This window comes from Notamacropus eugenii, chromosome 1, assembly GCF_028372415.1.
Source record: "Notamacropus eugenii isolate mMacEug1 chromosome 1, mMacEug1.pri_v2, whole genome shotgun sequence".
Classification (NCBI taxonomy): Eukaryota; Metazoa; Chordata; class Mammalia; order Diprotodontia; family Macropodidae; genus Notamacropus; species Notamacropus eugenii.
The window spans coordinates 148,418,578-148,441,447 of record NC_092872.1 but is presented as its reverse complement, the minus strand read 5'-3'; the positions used below and the strand labels follow the sequence as shown (position 1 = coordinate 148,441,447).

The 22,870-nt window shown below is 34.8% G+C and overlaps 1 protein-coding gene across 3 annotated transcripts in view; it reads right to left on the bottom strand.

Annotated features, from left to right (window-relative positions):
* Nucleotides 1-10,887: 10,887 nt before the first annotated feature.
* RORA (RAR related orphan receptor A) overlaps nucleotides 10,888-22,870 on the bottom strand; it is an 887,404-nt gene continuing 875,421 nt past the window's right edge. For all 3 annotated transcript variants that reach the window (XM_072616450.1, XM_072616456.1, XM_072616463.1), the window contains 3 exons: nucleotides 22,594-22,704; nucleotides 21,025-21,137; nucleotides 10,888-20,243 (listed from right to left, as the gene is read on the bottom strand). In XM_072616450.1, coding sequence (XP_072472551.1) covers nucleotides 20,079-20,243; nucleotides 21,025-21,137; nucleotides 22,594-22,704 — 389 coding nt within the window. In that variant the 3' untranslated portion in view covers nucleotides 10,888-20,078. The remainder of the gene's footprint in view (nucleotides 20,244-21,024; nucleotides 21,138-22,593; nucleotides 22,705-22,870) is intronic.

The window sequence follows — 22,870 nt, the reverse complement described above, 5'->3', positions numbered from 1 at the left end:
CTCCCTTTGGACAACACACCTTTGATTCTTCAAATGATTTTTCACAATCATCAAAAATGTTTTGTGTATTCGATTTCCCAAGTGCAAGCCAATTCATTCTCTTTCTCCAAGATAATATTTATCATTTGGTTTTTCCTGTGTGAAGTATTTTTTAAAAATTTTCTAATTAACAAGCATTTTTTCTTCCTCCTACTCCTCTGCACTATTTGGGAAAAGAAAAAGAAGTTCTTTGAAAAAATATGCATAATAAAAAATTCCCACGTCAAAAATTTGTCTCAGTCTTCATTTTTAGGCCACCTGTGTATTAACTATTAAGTAATTTCTTTAGTGATTGTGGACTTCACTGAAGAAACCCTAGAGCTTGATGCAATTAGCACCATGTCATCCACGTATAGGAGAACTTGGAGGACTTTACTATAGGGATAAGGAATGCCTCTGTAGTTTGGGCTCTTCCTAGAACATCTTCCACAACTGGAACAGACACTATTTGTGAACTTTTTACCTTCTTATTTTCTGTCTCATTTGCTATTGATATGTAATCCAGGGTTCAATCCTGCTTGGATTTAAGATAAGTGGAAGATTAATGAGCAAAGCTAACTGTTAGTATCAGTGAAGGAAGTATAAGTATAATCATAATCAACACATAATAAATTCAGTGGAAATCTATATTCTCTTCCCCTTTCAGTCACTTGTGTAAATGTGAAGTGACTTGAGATAGAATCTCATTTTCAAATGCTTACCTGTTTCCTTCTCAATATTCTCATTAAGGATATCTTTGATATGTGTGATTATTTTTGTAAGGATGGAATAGAGATGATAAAGGAAGCATTTGGAATAGGGGTTACTGATACTTGATTGCCATCTTGGTGATAACACTACCTTTTAAAATTTTTTTTTGAAGGTATTTTCAAAATTCACCTGTCCACTGCACTACCTGTCACTCTTGTCTCACATAAAAATGTGGCCCTTCTTATTTCCAAGGCAAACTCCTCTAAATACACCTTTGATCTCATTCCATCCCCAGTCTCTCACTAACCTTCAGTCTCTTCCTGTCTATTGACTATATCCTTTCTACCCCCAAGGACTCCCATGTCTCTCTCATCTTCAAAGAACTCACACTTGTTCCTTCCATCCCTGCTAGCTCTTGTCTTATATCTCTTTTCCCTTTCACAGCTAAACTCCTTGAGAATATTGTCTACAATGGGGGCTTCCATTTACTCTCCTCTTATTCTTTTCTAAACCCTCTTCTGTTTGTTTTTGCACCTCATCATTTGACTAAAGCTGCTCTCTCCAAAATTAACCGTGATCTAATTGTTAAATCTAATGACCTTTTCTCAGGCCTCATTCTTCTTACCCTCTCTGCAGATTACCACCTTGATATTTCTTCTCTCTAGCTTTTTTAAAACTTCCCTCTCCTGGTTCTCCTCCTACGTATCTGACCATTCTTTGCTAGTCTCTTTTGTTGAATCTTCATTCAAGTCATGCCTTCTAACCATGGGTGTGCCCCAAGGCTTCTCTTCTCCTTTCATATTATTTTGCTTGGTCATCTTATCAACATCAATAAATTCAATTATTATCCTTATGTAGATGTAGATCCATTTATCCAGCCCTAAAATCTCTCTGATTGATGACCAATTATTATCAGTGGGAAAGTAAGCCCAGGAAACCTGGGAGTAGGCAGAAGTCCCCAGATCATCCGTTCTGTTTGTACATTGTTGCTTGCATTTGTCTCCTCCTCTAGAATGTGAGCTCTTTGAGAGCAGAGATTTTTTTTTTTTTGGCTTTTCTTTTTAGCCCTAGTGTTTAACTCTGTTCTTAGCTCATAGTAAGTTCTTCATAAATGCTTGTTAACTTGACCTGACTGAATCAGTTTTTTTTATTGTTGTTTTTAAACAAATTCTTGCTGTCTCTTCTGCTTTGGAATCACTAATTCAATTTCCAGAATCTTAACAAGGATTTTGTATAATTTTTCTTCTTTCTTATCCTCTACAACAAATACTCGAATTGATCTGTGATTTTATCGATTCAGAATTTCCTTTCAATGATTTAGCTCAAACCTAACATGGCTGCCCATCCTGTTCAAATATCACCCATGTTTTCTCATAAGTTTGCCATAGGGAATCCACCCCATCTGCTGGTGGCCTTGCTTTCTCCTGGCATTGCAAAGGTGTCATTAGAGTACTCTGGCTGTTAAACTGTCATCCCTCATGGAAGAAACCCTCTGCTCTTCCTTTTCATCTTTTACTTCTTTTCTGGAGTTTTTCTTTATGTGTTGCAGTCTGATCACATGTACGATGTGTTTCTCCTTTACTCTCTATGTGATATTCCTTTTTAGTTATTTGGAAAAAGTTGTACTTTTGTCTCCTTGTCATATAGCAACACTGGTAGAATATTAGCACTGACAATATGGCTTTTGGTTTATATAGAAAGTTAGTGTCATTGAAGGAGCTTTGCAATTTCCTATAGGCAATTCAGGCCATTTTCTTCCCCTTTTCAACTCCTAGCCAAAATCACTGTCTATCTCTACTGTCTATTCCAAACATACATACTGATAGTTCTATAGGGCATCCCTCCAATGGCATGTAAAAATCTGAGCAAAAGAAACCTTTAATCTAACTGTTAGTTTTTCCTGTGTAGATAAATAAGCTAAATTCCTTTTCTGTAGTCAACAAATAAAAAGAAAAATAGAATTTTGTATTATCTATATCTTTTGATTAATTATTAAATGGTAAAGATGTGGTCCATTGTCGAATACTGATTTGGAAAGTTTGCTTATTCCCTACTAACACTCTTATTGAAGTTGCCCTTGATTTGTATATAGATGACACTCCTTGGATGAATAATTGTTTATGAACTCTTGGCTGACTTTCTTAGTATTAATAAAGTCTGAAATTTTTCCCATGCCTTTTATATCTTCCACATCTTCAAATACCATATATTGGTCCCTTTGGGTCCTAACTATTGTGCCATCTCCAGCATGGACATTGTCAAATCCAGCTTTTCCCATTTTTATTCTCTTAGTGCTGTTTCTACTTCCTCTATAAGCACATCTGAAATTGTGATTTTTAAGGTTCAGATGTAGTGGTGACACTGTCCTTGCTGTAGAAAATAGCTTGCTTTAACAGTTTTTGCAAATCATTTACATTTTTCTTCCATATCCATCTTCATCCATGAAAGCGCCTAGTACAAATTTACTTAGCTGGATATCTTGATGATCTTTCCTTAAACTAGTTTTACTTTTCCACTGCTTCTTACGAGATATCATTGCTTCTGTCTGTTATTCCTCTTTGTTAGATTTTATAAACAAGTTTATATTTTAGCCTTGTGTTGCCTTTATCTTCCATCTCTCATTCAGTTTGGCAACTGAGATGTTTGCTACTGCACTTTCTGGGCTCTTTTGGTCTTCATGCAGTGATTAATTTATACAGGTTAGGCTTCTGGATAAAATTATCTCTGTTGTCCATTACCAGTTCTGATTAATATTTATTTAAGAAGTTAAGGATAAAGATGTTCCAATTGTAATGCCATATTTTTTGTCATCATTTTTCTTCCTCCTCCTCCTTTTTTTCTCCCCCCTTTCCTCTTCTACCACATGGCTAGCCTACTGCAGACATGCGTTTTCATAGTTAGCTTGGGTGGTTCTCTTAAAATGAATTCTATTGCCAGTCATACTGAAACTCTTCCAGATGATAACAACTGCAAAATTATGCTCTGCTGGCCTAGCCTTCAAGAACTTAGAATCACTTCTATGCCACAATAAAGCAATGAGGCAGGATTTTGTGGGAGCCATAACAACAAATATGAGTGCATAAAGTACAGTTATTTTCAGTCTTTTTTTGCTTATATACTCACTACGCTCTCCCTTCAAGGTGGAAGGCTGAGAATGAAAGATTGTTTCTTTTTACCTTTGGGAATGAAACAAAACAAATTCCATCAGTTCATTTGTTTTCCTTTCCAAAGAGAACTTGTGTGCCATCTATTTTATTAGTATCCAATTGGCATTCTTTATTGATATGGTTCAATTCCTCCACTAGTATGTACGTTAAGTCATTGGTTGTTGGTCAAGGGTGTCACCTTATAAATTTAAATTTAACTGTGGTAAACCTTCATCAAACCAAGAGATTCTTAGCACCCTTTCCCACCACACTTTGCCACCAACACTGCAGAAACCAAGGGAGTCACACAGGATTGAGAGTCATTTTGTGTTTTGTTTTGTTTTTTCCCTATGAGTTGCCTTGGATAACCTACTGTTGTCAAACTTGAAACAAGAACATAGTTTCTGATTTATCATATATCAGATTTATAATTTTCTGTTATAAGAAACATATCTTTAAGGAATGTTACAGAGAGAATTGTTAAAAATTAGTCCAGTGAAGACACTATATTCTTGTCATGGCAGGAGTGAAGTTGGAGAAAACAAAAAGGAGATGGGGAGTTCTTTCTTTCTGATGACCCTGCGTGAGTCACTCAACCTGTTTTCTCAACTGTAAAATTGAGATTGTAATACCAACTATAACACAGGGTTGTTGTGAGGTTTCAAATGAAATATTTGTAAAGCATATTAACATAACATGTCTGGCTCATAGTAGGTATTTAATAAATTTTTCTTCCCTTTCCCTCCCCACATATTCATTTTTATCTTGGGAAGAGGATTTTTGAGAAAAGACTAGCATTGTATGTTGAGAGAAATGAATTGAGTGGGATTATTTTTGCACATAACCTGCTATAATAATAATGACTTGAGATGACTAACTGTGACATCTCAGCTAAAATATTGTAAATAATTATTTATATATTTCATTAACTAATTCATTTCATTCAATAATTGATATTTACTAATTCTGTGAGATTAATCTATAGAGAGATATGAATACTATTTGAAAGACAGGTTCTTTAGTTTATTACATAAAATAAAAGAAAAAAATAAAATTAATAGCACCTTAATTTAATATAAAATAGAATAGAATATACAAATAAATTAATAAAATGCAATAAACTGGGGTAGAGTCTTAGGCTAACTGATTAATTAGAAAGAAAATGTTCAAATACACCCTGGATTATCCCAGAACTTGAGATGATAAGACAAAATATTGGAATGAGTTAAATAGCAAGCTCAGAGTTGTCCTACAAGGTTAACTGGTTAACCCACTAAACTTTACTATACTATAAATAAAAAACGTTTTCTTTATTTTTAAAAGGCAAACAGGACTTGTAAAATAGAGAAAGAAAAGCTGGTTCTGAAAATGAAAACAATTGCATTAATTATAAATTGAACAAAGCTACAATAAAAATAAAATCAAAGAAAGAGAAAGCTATTAAGTGAAATAAAACTGTGCTCACAATAATGTTTTCCAAATATAGTTACAACAACCATAAGGGAGGAATGGAACAGAAATTCTTTTCCATCTAACAAATATTTATTAAATGTGTACTATGTGAAAAGCAAAATATAAAATACATAAAATAGTTAATTAATCAGTATATGACAGACATGGATCCAAAACTGGTACAGTGGGAAGGTTCTTGAAATTAGAGTCAGATCTGAGTTCATGTCTCTAATTCAGCCACTACCTGTATGACCTTGGGATTCATTTCCTCAACTGTAAAATGGTCTAGTTGAACAAGGTGACTTCTAAGGTCTGCTACAATTTTCATTCTATGACTCAATCGATTTGCTTCCTCAAGGTGGTTGGCAGATATAGAAAATCTATGAAATTCTGTTTTAGATGCATATATATACTGTTTGATAATGGTAGTGCTTTCTATATACATTCCAAATGCAAAAGGCTTTTAAAGTGGTCCAAATATTTCCTTATTGTCTTGAATTGTTAAAGATATCTGTAATTGTCCTAGTGATTTATTTTCGGAGTTCTTAAATCCCTAGGAATTAAACCAGAACAATAGTGAAAGCTCCTAGTTATTCATTAAATTATTACTTATCAGTAAGGTCAGGGATCCTTACCAAAGGCCAGGAAGTGACAGTGCAGATTTGAGGTCAATAAGTGATAGGAGGCACAGGAAATCTTCCAAGAGTTAGGGAAGAGTGTTTGTAATGCAGAATGGCAACGGGGTTTAGGTTGGTGTCCTCTAGAAAGTGTTTCTTTAAAGTGACATTTGCTAGAGTTTCTGTTTGAAGTCACTTTGGAACATGTCAACATGTGATGTACATGCTGTGATGCAACATGTCAACTACAGTTTGATACCTGAAATTTTGGGGTCTCCAATGCAGTTAGGTTCAGGGCACTGGTTAAGCAATCAAAACATTTATTAAGTACCCACTATATGCTAGGCACTATGCTAAGTGCTTTACAACTAATCTCCTTTGATTCTCATAACAGCCCTTGGAGGTAGGTTAAAGTTCTATTATCCCCATTTTATAGGTGAAGAAACTGAGACAAATATTGGTTAAGTGACTTGCCCTAAGGTCACATATCCAGTAAATATCTGAGGTTGGATTTAAACTCAAGTCTTCCTAACTCCAGGCCTAATGCTCTATCCACTGGTATCTATCCAATAGCAATATCTGTTTAATAATAATACTAATAAAAGTTTAGGTAATATTTATATAGTGTTTGCTATGCCCCAGGCATTGTACTAAGCACTTAACAATTATTATCTCATTTGGTCATGACAACAGTCAGGAGAGGTAGGTGCTATGATTATTCTTATTTTACAAATGAGGAAACTGAGGCAAGCAGGGATTTTTTTTTTTAAGTGATTTGGTCAGGGATACACTGCTAATAAGTATCTGAGGCCAGATTTTAATTCAGGTCTTTCTGACTCCATTAAGAAAGTGTTCTGTCCACTGTGCCAACTAGGCACCTTTAAGCAGTAGTATTTGTTTTAGCATTATGTGTTCTTTTGGAATTTTTTTTTTCTGGTTTGTGTATCTGGAAAGCTATTTTTGTTAAGAAATAGAGCATTGACACAAGAGGGAACAGTTGGGTAGTGGGGAAACAGCCAGCCTCAAAGCCAGGAAAACCTGGACTTAAGTCCTACCTGATACATACAGGCTTTGTAACTTTGGGTGAATCACTTAATCTTCGATTGATCTAAAGAACTTGCTAAGACTCTATGTTGCAGAGAAGGAGACAACCCATATTGGTAGGGGTAACTTCCTCACTTGAAATCACAGGTCTATACCTTATCCCCACATAGGAAGAAACTAGTGAATTGACTTGTGCATATTACACAGTTAGTGGCAGAACTCAGGTCTTTAGATCCTTGCACCATTTTTTTTTTGTGACCCATCACCCACTCATGATCCTCCACCAAGAAAGAATGGCAGGGAAGGGAAGTGCTTAGTGCCAAAATCTTTCAGTCATCTAAGTCTAGACCTAGTAAGGTCTTCTGAGGTTAGCCCCCAGATACTGGCTGATAGTACATTACCCCTCCACAGACAGAATTTTCTTGGAAATGTTTTAAAAATAATAATTAATAATTTAGTTAATTTTAAATAATAACAATTACACGATAATTTTATTGCATATTTGAAAGGAATATTGTGCATAGTAGCTTTGCAGTTTCATGTATAATCATCTTTTTTATTGTGATATGTTACAGAAATACTTTTTATTAGATAAATTAAAAATAAAAGTAAATAAAATTTAAAAATAAAAATAAAAAACTAAAAAAATAATAAATAATAATTGAGTTTAGCCTATGATTGTGCTCTGAATACAAATTTTAGGAAATTTGGAAAGAGAATGACAAAAGTAACCAAAGCAACGTCATAAGGGCTAGACCTGAGATTTCACTGACATAGGGAACTCCCAGGTGAGAAACCCTCCCTCCATCAAGGCATGTCAGCACATAGTTCCACCTTAGTCTGAGAGAGCTACCTAAAGTAGGGGGTGTCACACTTGGTCCATGGGATGCCCATGGCTTTATAACACCCTCGAGGGCAGCTGGAATAAGATTAAAATGTAATAGGGAACTATTTAACCAAAAACACCCCCAGAAATACAATAAAATATAGATAACCTTGCACTTTAAAACAAAGTCAGCAGGGATCCTTATGTATGGTTTAGTGGCTCCTTTCCTGTTGGAGCTTGACACTTCTGGCCTAGGGAACTGAGAGGTTAGTGACTTTTCCAGGATCATGTAGCCTAGATGGATGTAAGCTGGGACTCTAACTCAGGCTCCCTGGGCTTCCTGGCCATTTCTCTATTCACTGTTCTTTTCTGTCTCTTGAAGACTGTAATGATAATTTTTTAAAAAGTGGATAAAATGATCGTCATCCAAAGTGAAATTTTATAATAATGCAATTTTATAATAAAATATATTTTAATAGGGTAATTTAATTATTTTTCATTTCATCCAATCATAATGCCTTTTTAGAGTTATGGTTTGCAGTTGGGGATAGCCTATTTAGACCAATGATTATTTCTCTAGAGGGGAAAGCCTAGAAGTGAGGAATATTTTGCTCCTCTACTTCCTAAAACCTCACACCTACTCAGCCAACAAAAATATCTCTGTCCTTCTAGTCAAAGATCAAAGTCTAATATTTTGGAGGCAGTATGTTACAGCAGCAACAGCACTGAGCTTACTATTTGGAGACCTGGGCTCAGATCCCACTTTTGATACTAGCTGTGTAACTGGGTAAGTCAATTAGCTTTTCTGAGACTAGACTGAGCTATGGAGTCCACATGCAAGATCTTGCTGTCTTCTGGTGTGGGGTTGTCATCTAGATTCACCCTCCTTCCCCTGTCATTGTAGGTCTGAAACACACACTGGTCAGGCTAAGCCAGATATTTTGTGAAGAGAAAGAAAACGTTTACTCTTAAAACAGAAAACAAGACCACGCACTTTGAGCACATGTCAAGGAGCTATGGAATCTAAAGTGCAAAGTCTGCTTTGGCTCAAGGCCTTCATGTAACACACTTCATCTCTCAAGCTGTTTCTGAACTGGCCTTTCAGGACACATAGGAGCACCAGGACAGGGGTAACTCTATTGCAGGATTTCTTGCATCACTTTAATGGATGAGTGCAGAAGCAGATAATGATTTGCCATCTATCCACAGGTCCAATTCAGTTATAGACAGAGCAATCTAAAAAACCCCAGTACAATTTAAAAGCTAGAAAGTTATTTTCTGTGGTTTAATAAATGAATGAAAAACAATCTATATTAAGCACTAACGTAGAGAAAGAAAAATCTTCTGCTCTCAAGATCACATTTTGGTTGGCAAAGCAATATGCAGCAGAGTTCAGGATGCCAAGGCCTAGGAATTGTAAGGATGTATTAGGGGTATTTAACCCGAGGAGTGGCCCACGACAATTGGGAAGGGGTGAGTGGGCTTAACATTAAGAGGAGAGGCAGCATATACATCAAGGATCTGATTTCCTCCATCAATGGACTGAAACCTGTTGAGCTGTAGCAGTTTGCTTCCTTGAATTGCTGTGGCTGTCCATCAATCTGTAGCCAAATTAATACAAGCCTCTTGGAATTGAGGTAGGCTGGTCCTTAGTACGTACGTACAGTACATTGCTAGGTTCAAGGTGTTTCCAATGTGATAGGACCAAACAGAGGTGGCACAGTGGATAGACAGTGGGACATCTTCCTGAGTTCAGATCTGGCCTCAGATACTTACTAGATGGGTGACCTTGGGCAAGTCACTTAACCCTGTTTGCCTCTGTTTCCTCATCTGCAAACTGAGCTGGAGAAGTAGCAAACCACTCCAGTATCTTTGCCAAGAAAACCCCAAATGGGATCACAAAGAGTTGGGCAAGATTGAAAGGACTGAACAATCACAATAAGACCAAAAAGAGCATAGACTCCTCACCTAGCCCATAAGACCTACGGGTCATCTTTATGTCAAGATGAGGCATGTAAATAATGATGATAATAACAGCTAGCATTTATATTGTCCTCTAAGGTTTGCAAAGTACTTTACGATTGTTATCCCATTTTATCTTCACAACAACTCTGGGAGGTAAGTGCTATTATTATTACCATATGAGTAAACTGAGGCAGATAGAGTTCAAGTAATTTGCTCAGGACCACACAACTAGCATGTGGCTAAGGCTACATTTGAACTCAGGTCTTCTTAACTCCGGCTGCAATGCTCCATCCACTGCATCAGCTTACTGCCTAGAACATTTTTATTAGATTATGTATCTTTATAAATAGCTCAAAAATATTAAATATTCATTAATATTACAGGATACTTATTATTTAATTTACTCTACATATAGGTTATATGTGGAAAATACCAGAAGCTTCATCCCATTCTTTGGTACCTCTACATTTCTGATGGCTTAAACGTCCTGTAAAATAACAACTGGTGTCAATGACTTACTTTTTGTTTCACACCAGGGAATATTTAGCTACTAATTTTCACGATTTGCTTATGAGTTCAAGAGATATTAAAATGTACTTTTTGATAGCTTAATGGAGTGACTCTCAAACTTTTTGGTCTCAGAACCATTATATCCTCTTAAAAATGACTGAGGAACCCATCTCCCCATATTTTTTATCTATATTAATTATAGTTATCAATAACTGCTATATCCAAAATTAAAATATCTTAGTATTATTATGAAAGTTTTGACCTTGTGGACCTAGTTTAAGGGTCATGTGGATCCTCTGAAAGGATCTCTGAGACAGCTGTTCACACCACAAATGAGAACCTCTGGCCTAATAGAATTAATGTGATTGTTCACATTTTTTAATATAGTTGATATCAATCTAGACACCAAATTTTTAATCTCTTAAAGGTAGCATGCTCATCTATTAATCTATTTTTCTATTTAAACCAAAACCAAAGATTTTTCTGAAGTGGCAGATCGTTTGCTGGATTCAGCATTAATTGTGCAAACCTGGAAACACACTGAACAATTTCATAACCAGTTATTCCATTATATGCAAACAGAAAAATGAGACAAGAATTTCCATTAGAAGCTGAAGTTTTATTAGAGGATAACCGTACATAACAACACATCTAAAATCGATGTGTTCAATGCACTTTTAATAAAGGTAATGTAATATTAAAGGTACAGTTTTCTAAGTACAATATAACAACATTCATATTAGAATGAAAATTGGAGTATTTAAAAGACAACATTAAATCTCTTTTTTACAGCTGTATTTACAAAATGAATCAAAATACTTTTTTTCAGGACTCAGTAAAATAACAAACAGCTGGATATAAGCAGACTACTTTAAGAGTGAACTTAAAAGAAGACCCAATGTAAGTGAAAATTTAAACAATCCTCTAATAAAGATCATTAGCAAAGTTTTAGTACAATACTCTATTTTTTTAGGATTCTTGTAAATGGCTTGCATTTTCATTGTGGCAGAAAAAAAGGAGTTTGTACATACTGTACACAAAGAGACAGCAGATATTTATAGGTACAGTATTTTTTTTTTTCTTGTACTTGCATGAATATTTACAGAAGGCTGAGTCTGGAACTCAGCGAGGTTTGTGAAATTTGTGTGCTTCATCCTTAGACCTACACACTTTCGTAATCAGCATTTAATGTGGTATTTTTAAATGTTACTTTAAACACTTGGTTGTAGGAGGAAGTATTAACCATAAGGCTTGGTATACTTTATAAATACACCTAAACAATTCAGAAAAACAAAGTTGCAATCAAGTCCATTATTTTTATTACTTAACCTTTATTAAATGCCGACAATGTGCTGGGCATTTTAGAGAACATAGAAAAGATAAGATTTCCTGCTCTTAAGCAGCCTATGATGTTAAATGGAATAAAAAAGGCCTGCGTCTCCTTTTAAGCTAAAGCAAGAAGGAACGGCCTCATGATTTGTATTAAAATGTGTTTTTTTTTTCCACTAGCCTCTAGCCAATTGAGTTTTGAAAGGTAATTATTATTAGCAGTCTAGTGATCATGAAACCTGCCTACCATGTACAATTGCATTTACGTTTATGACAACAATAAATCTTCCGTAAAAATGGAAAATGTCTAGGATTGCGGGTACAAATGCAATGCATGGAAGCCAGAACCATGACATTAGAATTTATCACCTTTAGTTACAAAAAGTGCAGTAAACAGAAACATTTGATATAGGTTTATAAATTGCTCAAAAATCTTTGCTAAAGATCTTATAAATTCAGTAATATTACAGAACAATTATAATAAATATTTAATAAGGTTTAACTACATCCTTAGTTAGATATTTGATACATTTCTTTCAAAAATGAACCTGCCAATAGGGTTTGGAAGAATTGAGTTGTTAGTTCCGTGTCAAATGACTAATTCAAAATAAATCTCACATAATTGATAATGCAAATTTCATATCCAACAATGAGACCCACATTCACTAGATGACAAACATATCCGTCTACCAGTGACTTCTTGTTTGGAAGGTCTGTTCTGCCATCAAGCCACCAACAATGTTTTCTACAAATGTCTCTTAATTGTAACAGGTGCTAAGTGCTCCAGGTACCAAATATAATTTATTAATTTAAAAAAACCCTCTAAAAATGTATTGCATTTTAAACTAGAGTGAGCCTTTAGGTTCTTAAAGCCACAGGAAATTATTTTTGATCTTATGAAACATAATGTTATGAAGCCAAGTTATAAAACAAAAAAATGCTAAGTTTTCATAATCCATATTTATAAGAAAATTCACTCTATTGATGCCAAATATCAATACTAAGGAAGTAATTTTATCCCAATTAAATATACTGTAGAATAATTTATATAATGATACTATGTATTTAAAGAGAAAAGCATGTCCCAAATCTAGCACTCTGATACAGGTACCAGTTGGGTACAGGTAGATATATATATATTATATATATATATGTATATATATATACAAATATATATAGTTATACTCAGTGAAATTAACAAGACCCAAAGGTGGTATTGTCTAGGAATAAAAGGGATTTTGTTCACAAAAGTAACTTATCTAGCACCACACATCAGAAAAACACAAAAATAGCACACTCTAGTTCTAAACAGCTATGTCTAAAATAGATTATATAGTAAAACAGGTATTATACAGAATAATATGGTATTTGATAAACAGATAAATATTTGCACTGAGTAGGCTGTTTATAATATAACATTTTCTTATCTATACAGAATGAAAGCCAAAAAAGTTAACTGTATAGAGGTGAGCAGAACATTAAATATTATGACTCAAAAGCAGAGACAAAGATAAATTTGAAAGAAGAGTAAGAGAAAATGTTTACAGGCCATTACAAGTCCTTAAGTTAGCAGGAAAATAAGGAATCAGTTGCTCAAGTTGAAGAAAGCGGTAAACAAGATTGCATTTACATGCAGATGTCTAAAATTTGTATTTTTTTTAAAATCTATGCACAAAAAGTCATTTATTTGTTTTTATTGCTTGACATTCAGTTATGGCTAGAGTATTTTTAACCTATTTTTTTTTGTACTTTGGAAACAAGAATATTGTTAAAGGTGCCATAAAAATGGACAACATTGAAAATGGTTTGCAAATAAACCACCTAACACTGCAGTTCTTTATACATTTTAAAAGCCTTGTCTGGGGTTTGTCATATGTTAAATATATTTAAATTGGGAAAATATGTTGTAGCTTGAAGCCTCCCATTGGCCCAAACATCCAATACAAAAACACATCTCCACAAAGGGAGCAGGCAGACAATACAGGTACATAGAAAGAAGCAGCCAGCTAATGTCCTAATGTTAAAAACATTTACCACTGTTTTACATGAGGATTCAAACCAAAACAGAAAAGAGAATTTGGAATTTAGAAAGATGTATACAGTACATATGTATTTTTGTGAAATAAAATTCACTATATTGCTTATGAGTTACTTGCATTTACTTATGCAATCTGTTCAGTGATAATCAGCTCCACAGAAAATGTATTAATCTATATTCAGACTGATTGGGATAACAGGGGTTCGGGGGAAGAAGCAATTAGAGGAAGCGCACACAAAGAACAATGAAAACACAGAGCTGTTGCTTGAGGAACATGATGATGGTGCATGCAGAAAGCAATGTGTTCTGTGAAAGGGTTTCAGGGAATAAAATGGAACAGGCTAACGTGGTATAATAACTATACCATAAAACTAAATGCAGATTAGAAATACTGATTTTTTTTCTAGCCATCCACTTAAAACATTCATATATGGTTTCCACAATGAGTCCATAGACCAATACATTTTATGTTGAATTACAAAAAAAAAAAAAAATCCTTTACGGACTAAATGTAATTATTGCTCTAAGTTCTAGAGGTCAGATTCCTGCCTCAAAAGAGGGTGTAAGGTTTTTGTAATCTACAGTGGCAGTTTGGTGCTGAAACAAGGTGTTAAATAAAGAGCCCAACAAGAGCTGATGTCACTAAAGAAAAACTGAACAGAAACAAAACTGCTACATAGAAATGTCTGGCCGTTCTACGTTGCAGGCATCGATGGAGGAAAGCCTTTGTGTGTCTTAAAATAAGCAACGGAAGTTTCTTTAAATTAATTCAATGCGATAAAATTGCTTTATAAGGCAGGCACTGCAGGATAAAAAAACTGTTCGATAGATGGAATATACCATATTAGAATCTTATCATTTGTCCCTATTGTGTCTCTGAGGGGGAGGAGTTGATGTGTAATATGTTTTAAAGATATTCTATTATACTATATTTTGACACTGAAATGGTTAAAAAATGTTTTCTTAGACCAAAATTTAATACATTCTAATGACATGATGCAATGAGTTTTTTTCCCCAAAAAAATACTCTAAGCAGTTTCTATATATAGCTGCTCCTGATCCAATGAATATATAAAGGTCTCAAAGTATGCTTATGTTTGGGTATTTTGTCTATAATGCATTTAAAGCTTTCTTCTGAATATTTATTTCTATGGCAAAAACAAAGGAATTAAGGGAAAGACTAATTGGTGAAAAGGAAGAGAAAGAAAAGCAGAGAGAGAGAGAGAAAGGGGTTAGAGTAGGTGGAGAAAAGAGAGAGAGAGAAAGTGATAGAGCAAGAGTGAGAGAACAGTTATTCACCTCTTGTTTGGAATAGTGTCTTTTCATTTTATCCATACATAAATTCTGGAATATATTTTTCAGTGTTGAAAGCTGAAAATATATTTGACATGAACGCTTTCATGATAATTACAGAACTAGCACATAAAGTGTGCAATGGAATTCTGAATGATGTTCTTTTGTTAATATGCCTAATGTCCATTTAGCCTTAGAACAGAATGGCACAGCTTTATACCATTTTTAAGCACATAAGACTAGAGAATATAGGTTTCAGACAACAAAGTGAAACAAATGTGAATAGTTTACATACTAATGTTCTTATGCAGTTCACTTGTGCCTTGGAGGGATATTAATAATAATGAAAAATGAAATTTGTCCCAGTAGTACTGGCCACCCTGTTTTAAGAGTTTTAGAAGATCCCTGAGCACATTAGTTTCTGACTCTTAACCCCAACTCCAAAAACGATAGGGCTTCTATTGTTGATAACAAGATGGATTGTCATTCACAGTTAAGTCAATCATAAGGTGCTTATTTACCCTTTTTTCACCAATCAGCACAAAGAACTGTCAGAAAATAACTTTTTATTTTTTAAAAATAAAAGTACTAGAAGGACATGTATGATTTAAACAATCAATGTTTGAGACAGTGGCTTTTAGGATAATTATCTGGCTGCCCCTCAACGATAAACAAGTGATTCAATCGACATTCCTTAGCAAAAAAGAAAAAAAGAAAAAAAAAAAAGAAAAAAAGGCAAAAAAAAAACCAAACCTGTACAAATATGTATTTTTTTTCCCTGAGGGATCAAGGTACACCCGCAAGTGCTCTATGTACATATTGCACTATAGAGGAATGAAGAACATGTGCAAAAAAGCAACAATGATAGAAGCTTACAGACTAATTCAACTTTTTAATTAGGACTCTGCTATGTTGTCTTGCATTTTGGAATGTCGGAACACAAACAGCTATTCCTTAGTCAAAAACTTAAGAACACATATTTCTACTATGGCACATTCAATGAAATAAAAAGTTTTCCAAAGACAGATAGACAAATTCCATCAAGAAAATAATACAAAGTTTGTTTGTTTGTATTTTTTTTTTAGAAAATTACATTACTTTCTTTCATTGTTTCACATTACAAAATCTTTTTTTCTTTACACAAATCACATTTTATTGCAGGAATATTTCAAGTGCCATCAAATATTTATAGAAGGGTTAAAAAAATAGAAGTCTCTCTAAAGTGGTCCAGACAAGGCTTTGTATAGAATAAATCTTTTTTTCCACCTTCTATTTTTGACTTACATATTTTGAATACATTTTCTTTTCCCATTGACACTTAGTACCCTAGAAGCAGTCAGACTCTCATTCACATTGCACACACATTCATTCACTCCCCCAACCTTCCCACATACTCACATAGACCTGGGTATCCATACTATAAATGTACAAACTTCATAAAGAACAACTAAACTTAGAAGAAGCAGTGTCTTAAATCAATTTTGCTTATGTTATAAAGGGCAAATAAGGATTTTAGAGACCTAAGAGTATACTGCACTCTCTAAAAACAAAGCAGCCGAATTCTGTACTTTAAAGCAAATAGTTAATGTGCTTGAAAATTCATTTTGCTATAAGCTGTTGATTTGTCACTAAAAGAAACAAGCTGTATAGACACTACTGCAATATATGTTATCCAAGTGTTCTATATAAGCCATATTTGTTCTCATCGAGAGTGGTATGACATGCTCAGTAATGAAAAAGTGATGCTGATATGGGACCAATCCAAAAAAAAAAAAAAGAAATCTTCTGGTGGATACTTTTTAGGTACAGGCAACTTCAATTATAACAATCATAAAAATAATTATTCCCATGTTAGCAAAGGAATACATATTATAGATTTTTCTATAACAAGGAAGAAAAGAGAGCAGAAAGTGAAAATTCAAAGTTTTTCACATTTATTTATGCACAGCATATTATTAATGGGATATGTCATCTCACTTCAGATCTTGGATCCTAATGATCTGCTCCTATAAAATGTGTCTAGCTTGTAATATTCAACATCTTCTTGGTCTTTCAGAATGAACTGGTAGCAGCATTATAGTATTCTATCTTGATTTATCTCTACCTCTCCTTCAGCAGCAATGCTACTCTGAAGTGATGATACCCTAAATTTACATCTGGTACAATGTTAGATCTTTTTTAGAACAGGTATCACAGCAGTCTTGACAGATGTTCAACATCAAGGTCTGTCTCACCCTTAGAAAAGCTTAGCTCATCAGAATCTTGAAAATGGACACTGGAATTAAGTTTAGTTGCTCTTTAAAAGTACTAGCACCTGAGGCTGGCCATATTCAGAAAGCTTTGGTTAAAAAAAGTTAACATACTTTAATAAAACCACCTCCAAAATTTAGTAAATCAGAAATGACTTACAATGAAACCAATAGTAATAAAGAAACACAGTAACTCATTAGTCAGCCCAGTAGGATATAATGAACAAATAAGGACCTTGGATTGACTTAGTATATATACTTTGCAGAAACTGACAATCAATTCCTAGGGGAGCATATTTTCCTAAATGAACAATTTTGACTGTTCATTTCTGTATTTAACTGATATTGTTCTTTATGTAGTCACATGTTAAGGTATTTAAATAGTTTACTTTCATTTTCTGTTTATTGTTAGACAAAGATTATTGATCAAATACATAGGTGTCTTGTATATGTTATCTATATAATGTTCAAGATGTTATTTAGGCTTCATACAGATTCACCATACAAAGAAATTCCCTACTTTTTCAAAAACCCTAAGCAAAGGAGTCAAATGAATATGAACTAAATGATTTTTTTCTGAAGCCAAAAATGGCAACCTCATATGAAGTCAAAACCAATATTTTTTGGGAAAGATTCAGGAGATAATTCTAATGGAAAAGTAAAGATTTCTGTGTGTATAAGAAGAACTGATTCAAGTTCCATTAGTTACCTTGAGGCCACAAAAGACATTTTCTTCTTTGTAAAAGCTGCAGAAGGCCTCTTCTTAAACCCTGAATTGATATAACTTGCCTTACGGATATGGGAGGCAAGTTATATTGAAGAAATTTGGGGAAAGTTTGTATTTGAGATTGAGTGAATAGCTACAAAAACATGTTCCAGACAGCTGTGGGTGACCACAATTCCATAAAGCACACAGGGTTTTGCACATTCTTTTTGTGTGTGTGAGTTCCATCCTGCTACTAAAAAAAATTGTCCTTGCAAATACATTTGGCACTACTCTTTTGCTTCTAGCATGATGAAATAGAATGAAAATATTCAGGTCCCTTGTGTATGTAATGGTTATCAAATGATATCACAGCTATCAAATACTTTTTGCCCTGAGGCACAGAGTAGCATATGGGTAACAGGGCTGAAGAGTTTGACACACACACACACACAAAAACCACAAGTAGAAAATCAGGTGTCTGAATCGCATGCTTTGGAGCTCAGTATGACACCTTGTGGGATCAAAATGAACATTTATACACTGAAGAGGAAGGACTGACCATCCTGTTCTGGAAATAATCTGTGTACCTTGATATTACTCCTTTCCTACTGGAATGGAGAAAATCCCCCTTCTCCCGTTGCATGAAAACCCCAACTACATTCCTACTGATAATGACAAAATAAATTGCAGCCCTGATTTTCCTACTGAAGACACTATGTACTGGTGGTATCAGCTTCACTTTCTAAAAATAAAGACATTTTACTCACTATTTAGCAAATAAGATAAAATGGTTTAACATATCTTGCCTGTATTCTGCCCTCTGCTGCCTACAAAATGAAGAGTGCAATATTTTCTAGAACTCTAGAACATGGGAATAGCTAATTTAGAGTTTATTCTGTGGTATGCTTTCAGGATTCCCTCAGTATAATAAGAACCCATAAAAAAGGTTTCACTCCTTTTACCCTTAGCTCATTCCTTCCTTTAGTCTGTGCTTTATGACCACAAGTTTGTTCTAGTAGTAAAAATTTAATTCCAATAAATACATTGCTTATGGATTTGTTCCAAAGCTCAATGACTGCTACTAGGAGATGTCTAAATACAAATAGTGGATTCTGCATAATTAGGGCTATGGGATTTGGAGGTGTGGGGGGTTGGTAGGGACGAGAACAAGTAGCATTTCAAAAGTTTTTCCAGATGTGCCTAACACTCTGCATGCTTGGTCTCCACCTAGAGTTGCAATTATACTTTGTAGGAAGCTTAAATACATTCGTTTTTTCAAAAACTTGCCAAAAGGCAAAGTGTCCTTTAGGGCTATGTCAGTTTCAGACTCGAATTCCACGTGTGAAAAATGAACATAATCATTTCTAGATATGACCAGCCATTCTTTTAAAAGTATTTTTTGAAAACAGCAGCATAAACACCTCCTTGCGTACCTTCCAAGCCTTTTTTTTTCAGTTAAACTTGCCTTTCTGGTGCACGTGCGACACAACAATGAACACGCTAGCATTTAATTTAAAGAAAAAAAGGTGCAAAATGAAAAGTGCCTTATCAATTCAACAAGAAAAGCTATACCAGTTACTACATTTTATATTAATTAAAACAATATATAAACAATATCTCTTTAGCTATATATAGTCTTCATGCCCATTTACCCTGTAATATATCATAATGCTAAGGTTGCTATTGCTATGGACCCTTTCCGTGCTGTCCTGCCTACTGGCAATAATAGGTGAAAAAAAATAAAAATCTTCCTTCATGAGACAATGAGCAAGTTATACAAACCAGGGCAGTCAACCTCTGCTCTGCATAGCCAGTAGTCCCTGGTTTCTATTGGACTTCTCTGTTCTGACTAGAAAGACTGATTACTCGGTAGAAAGTCTGTGGGCAGTGAACTACAAGAAAAGACAACCTTGTAAACAGAGGTCAAAGATCAAGAAGCCAAGACAGAAAAAGGGTCCATATCTGTAGGCATAATGGAAATCATATGCATGAGAAAAACAAATTCGACTTTTATTTGTTTTCATTGTTTCCCCTCCTTTGCCTGACCCCGACCACCGAAAGATGTGCAGTGTGTTGGCTCTCCAGGTCTGTGCAGGGCCATATAAAGTGTCTTGGTTATTTTTTTTTTAAATGTTTGTACTTCAGACATTCTAGAAGTGCTTAGGTGATAACATTTACCCATCAATTTGCATTGCTGGCTCAAATTCTGAAGTGAACAACTCCTTGTATAACGGAGGAAAATGAAGTCGCACAATGTCTGGGTATATTGCTTTAAATGCCATAAGCTTTTCTGTATGTCGTCCACATAGTGCTCTTAATGTAGACACCTTGCATATTAACTGTAAAGAGAAGGAAAGACAGAGGGTCAAAGGAGAAAAATAGTCAAGGATTGAGAATTTTGTTTTGTATTTTTTTTAAACCTGGAAGGGACCTAAAAACAAAAATACCCTTATTTTATACTTGGGCTTCTCTTCAGTCTATATAAATATTTCTCCTTCACTTTAAAGATAAGGAAAATTAGCTCCAAAAAAGAGGCAAATTAATTGCCAGAGATATACATTCAATGGCAGAAGCAGATTAAGACCCATGTAATCCAATTCAGAATTGTTTCCACTGTGTCACATTGTCTTCCTCTCAACAGAATGATAACAACAATAACATTTATAGAGTGCTTTAAGATCTGCAAAGAGCTTTACCAATATAGCTAGGGAGTGACCGAGGCTGGTTTGGATTCAGGTGTTGCTGACTCTAGGTCCAGTGCTCTATCTAGCTAGGCATCACACCTAGCTGCCCTAGTCATCATCTGACCTGCCTACCTACATCAGAATCTGTGGAAATAACTGAATTTGTATTTGCATGGTAGGCAAGGAATGAGAGAGTTAAGTCCGTTAGAAATTTCTCCTCTAGCTTCCTCCCCCTTCACTTACCTTCATGCCACCTAAAAACATAATAAATTTAATTTTCACTCCTCACCTTTTCCACGTACCGACAAACATACTCCAACTAATCACTACAAATAAACAAACTAGCAAAGCGCCTACCAAAATACTATTAACACACACAGACAGTACAGATAGTCTAAGATAAGGAGTCACCAACTGGAGACTTTCTGGCTCCCACCTTGGTTAATATTCCATCTTCCCGATGATTCTTCTGTAGGACATGCTGAAGTGCTAGTTGAATTTTCTGCTGTAATTTTTCTATTTTTACCTTCTCCTGCAGCCACGAGCGATCTAAAAGTGAGCAGGAAGATGGCTGTAGTATTCCTCCAATATCACATAACCAGGAGTAGTCCTTGTGTTTCTCTGATAGAATTTATCAAAGCCCCTTTAAAAAGCCTGACAACACTGGTGCCTTCCCTCTAAGATCATCTCCAGCTCATTCTGTCTGTAGTCTGTTTGTACATAGTTGTCTGCATGTTGTCTTTCCCATTAAAGTGTGGGATCTCTGAAAACAGGGAATGCTTTCTGCCTTTATTGATATCCCCTGCACTTAACATAACGGAGTGCTTGGCATATAGTAGGTGCATAATAAATACTTCTGGACTGATGAATCCCCTCTACAGTTTCCTTTTGAATTTTGTAAAGCAGGGCTTGGGCCATTAAGCCTTTTATAAGCATTTATTTATAAGCAATTAAGCATTTATAAAGAATAAATAGGGCATGTATAAAGACCCTGAAATAACTTGCTTCTTAGAGAAGTAAGATCTCCTCATAACTGGATATGCTATTTGAATTTAGCATGTGCATGCATAAAAGTAGATGATCAATCACAAAGCATTAATTTATCTCTTACTAAATGCCAAGCACTATGCTAAGCACTAAGTATTTAAAGATAAAACAGACAGCCCTGGCCTTCAAGAGGCTCACATTTTAAAGGAGACAACATATACACAAAGAGATAAAACTATCCTGGGCACTTAAGTTTTCAAGATAACTAAATTTTTAGATGAAACTACTATGGCCTGTAAGTTTACATAGTACATCCATACTCGAGTGAGTGTCCTCTCTGGCAAATACTGAACTATCCTATCACTTAAGGCAACTAAGAGTTTTACTAAGACTTCAAAGTAGCAAATTATTCCAAGAAAAATAATGCAATTGCATAAAATATTTCATGGCAGGAAATATATAACTCTGAAATACAAATATAAAGAGTAGGACAAAATTATGCAAGGTAGTGCCAAAATGGTTTAAGAGATGGTAGAATGTTTAGGGGTTACATTCCCAACTTTTACTGTCAAGGCAAACAAGATCCATTCAAATTATTTCATTTGGAATCTCTATGTATAGAATACAGGCTGAATCAGGGGTGGAGAACCTGTGGCCTCAAGGCCTCATGTGGCCCTCTAGGTCCTCAAGTGTGGCACTTTGACCAAATCCAAACTTCACAGAACAACTCCTTCAAAAGGCCACATTTGAGGACCTAGAAGGCCACATGTGGCCTTGAGGCTGCAGGTTCCTCACTCCTGGGCTAGATGAACCACCAGTATGACTCACTGTGGGACAATTATTTTTTAAAGGTATTATTTAAAATGTTATACTTTGCTGGATCCCTATTTAGCAGTTTGGAGAAAATGTTTTTTGTCTAGTCAGGAAAGGGAAGTTATACTTACTAAAATCAAAATCAGAAATTCTTTGCCTGGACAATTTTAAAGCTATTATTTTTGTTAATAGAAATGAGTCTTACCTGCAGACATTAACACAAATGCAGAAAACAATGCAATCTCGTCTTCAGTCAAGTGCATAGAACATAAACTCTTTCCAAATTCAAAAACAAAGCTAATAAAGTCTTCACAACCTGTCAAAAAAAACATAAAAGACTTGGAATTTGGGTTAACATTCTAGGGAAAAAAGATGAGGCTATTCAGGTGTAAGAATCTGATCTGAGAAAATTAAAGGATGAACCTACATTCAGAAGTGGCGATAGCAATTTTCTAGAGGCAACTAGGTATCACAATGGATAA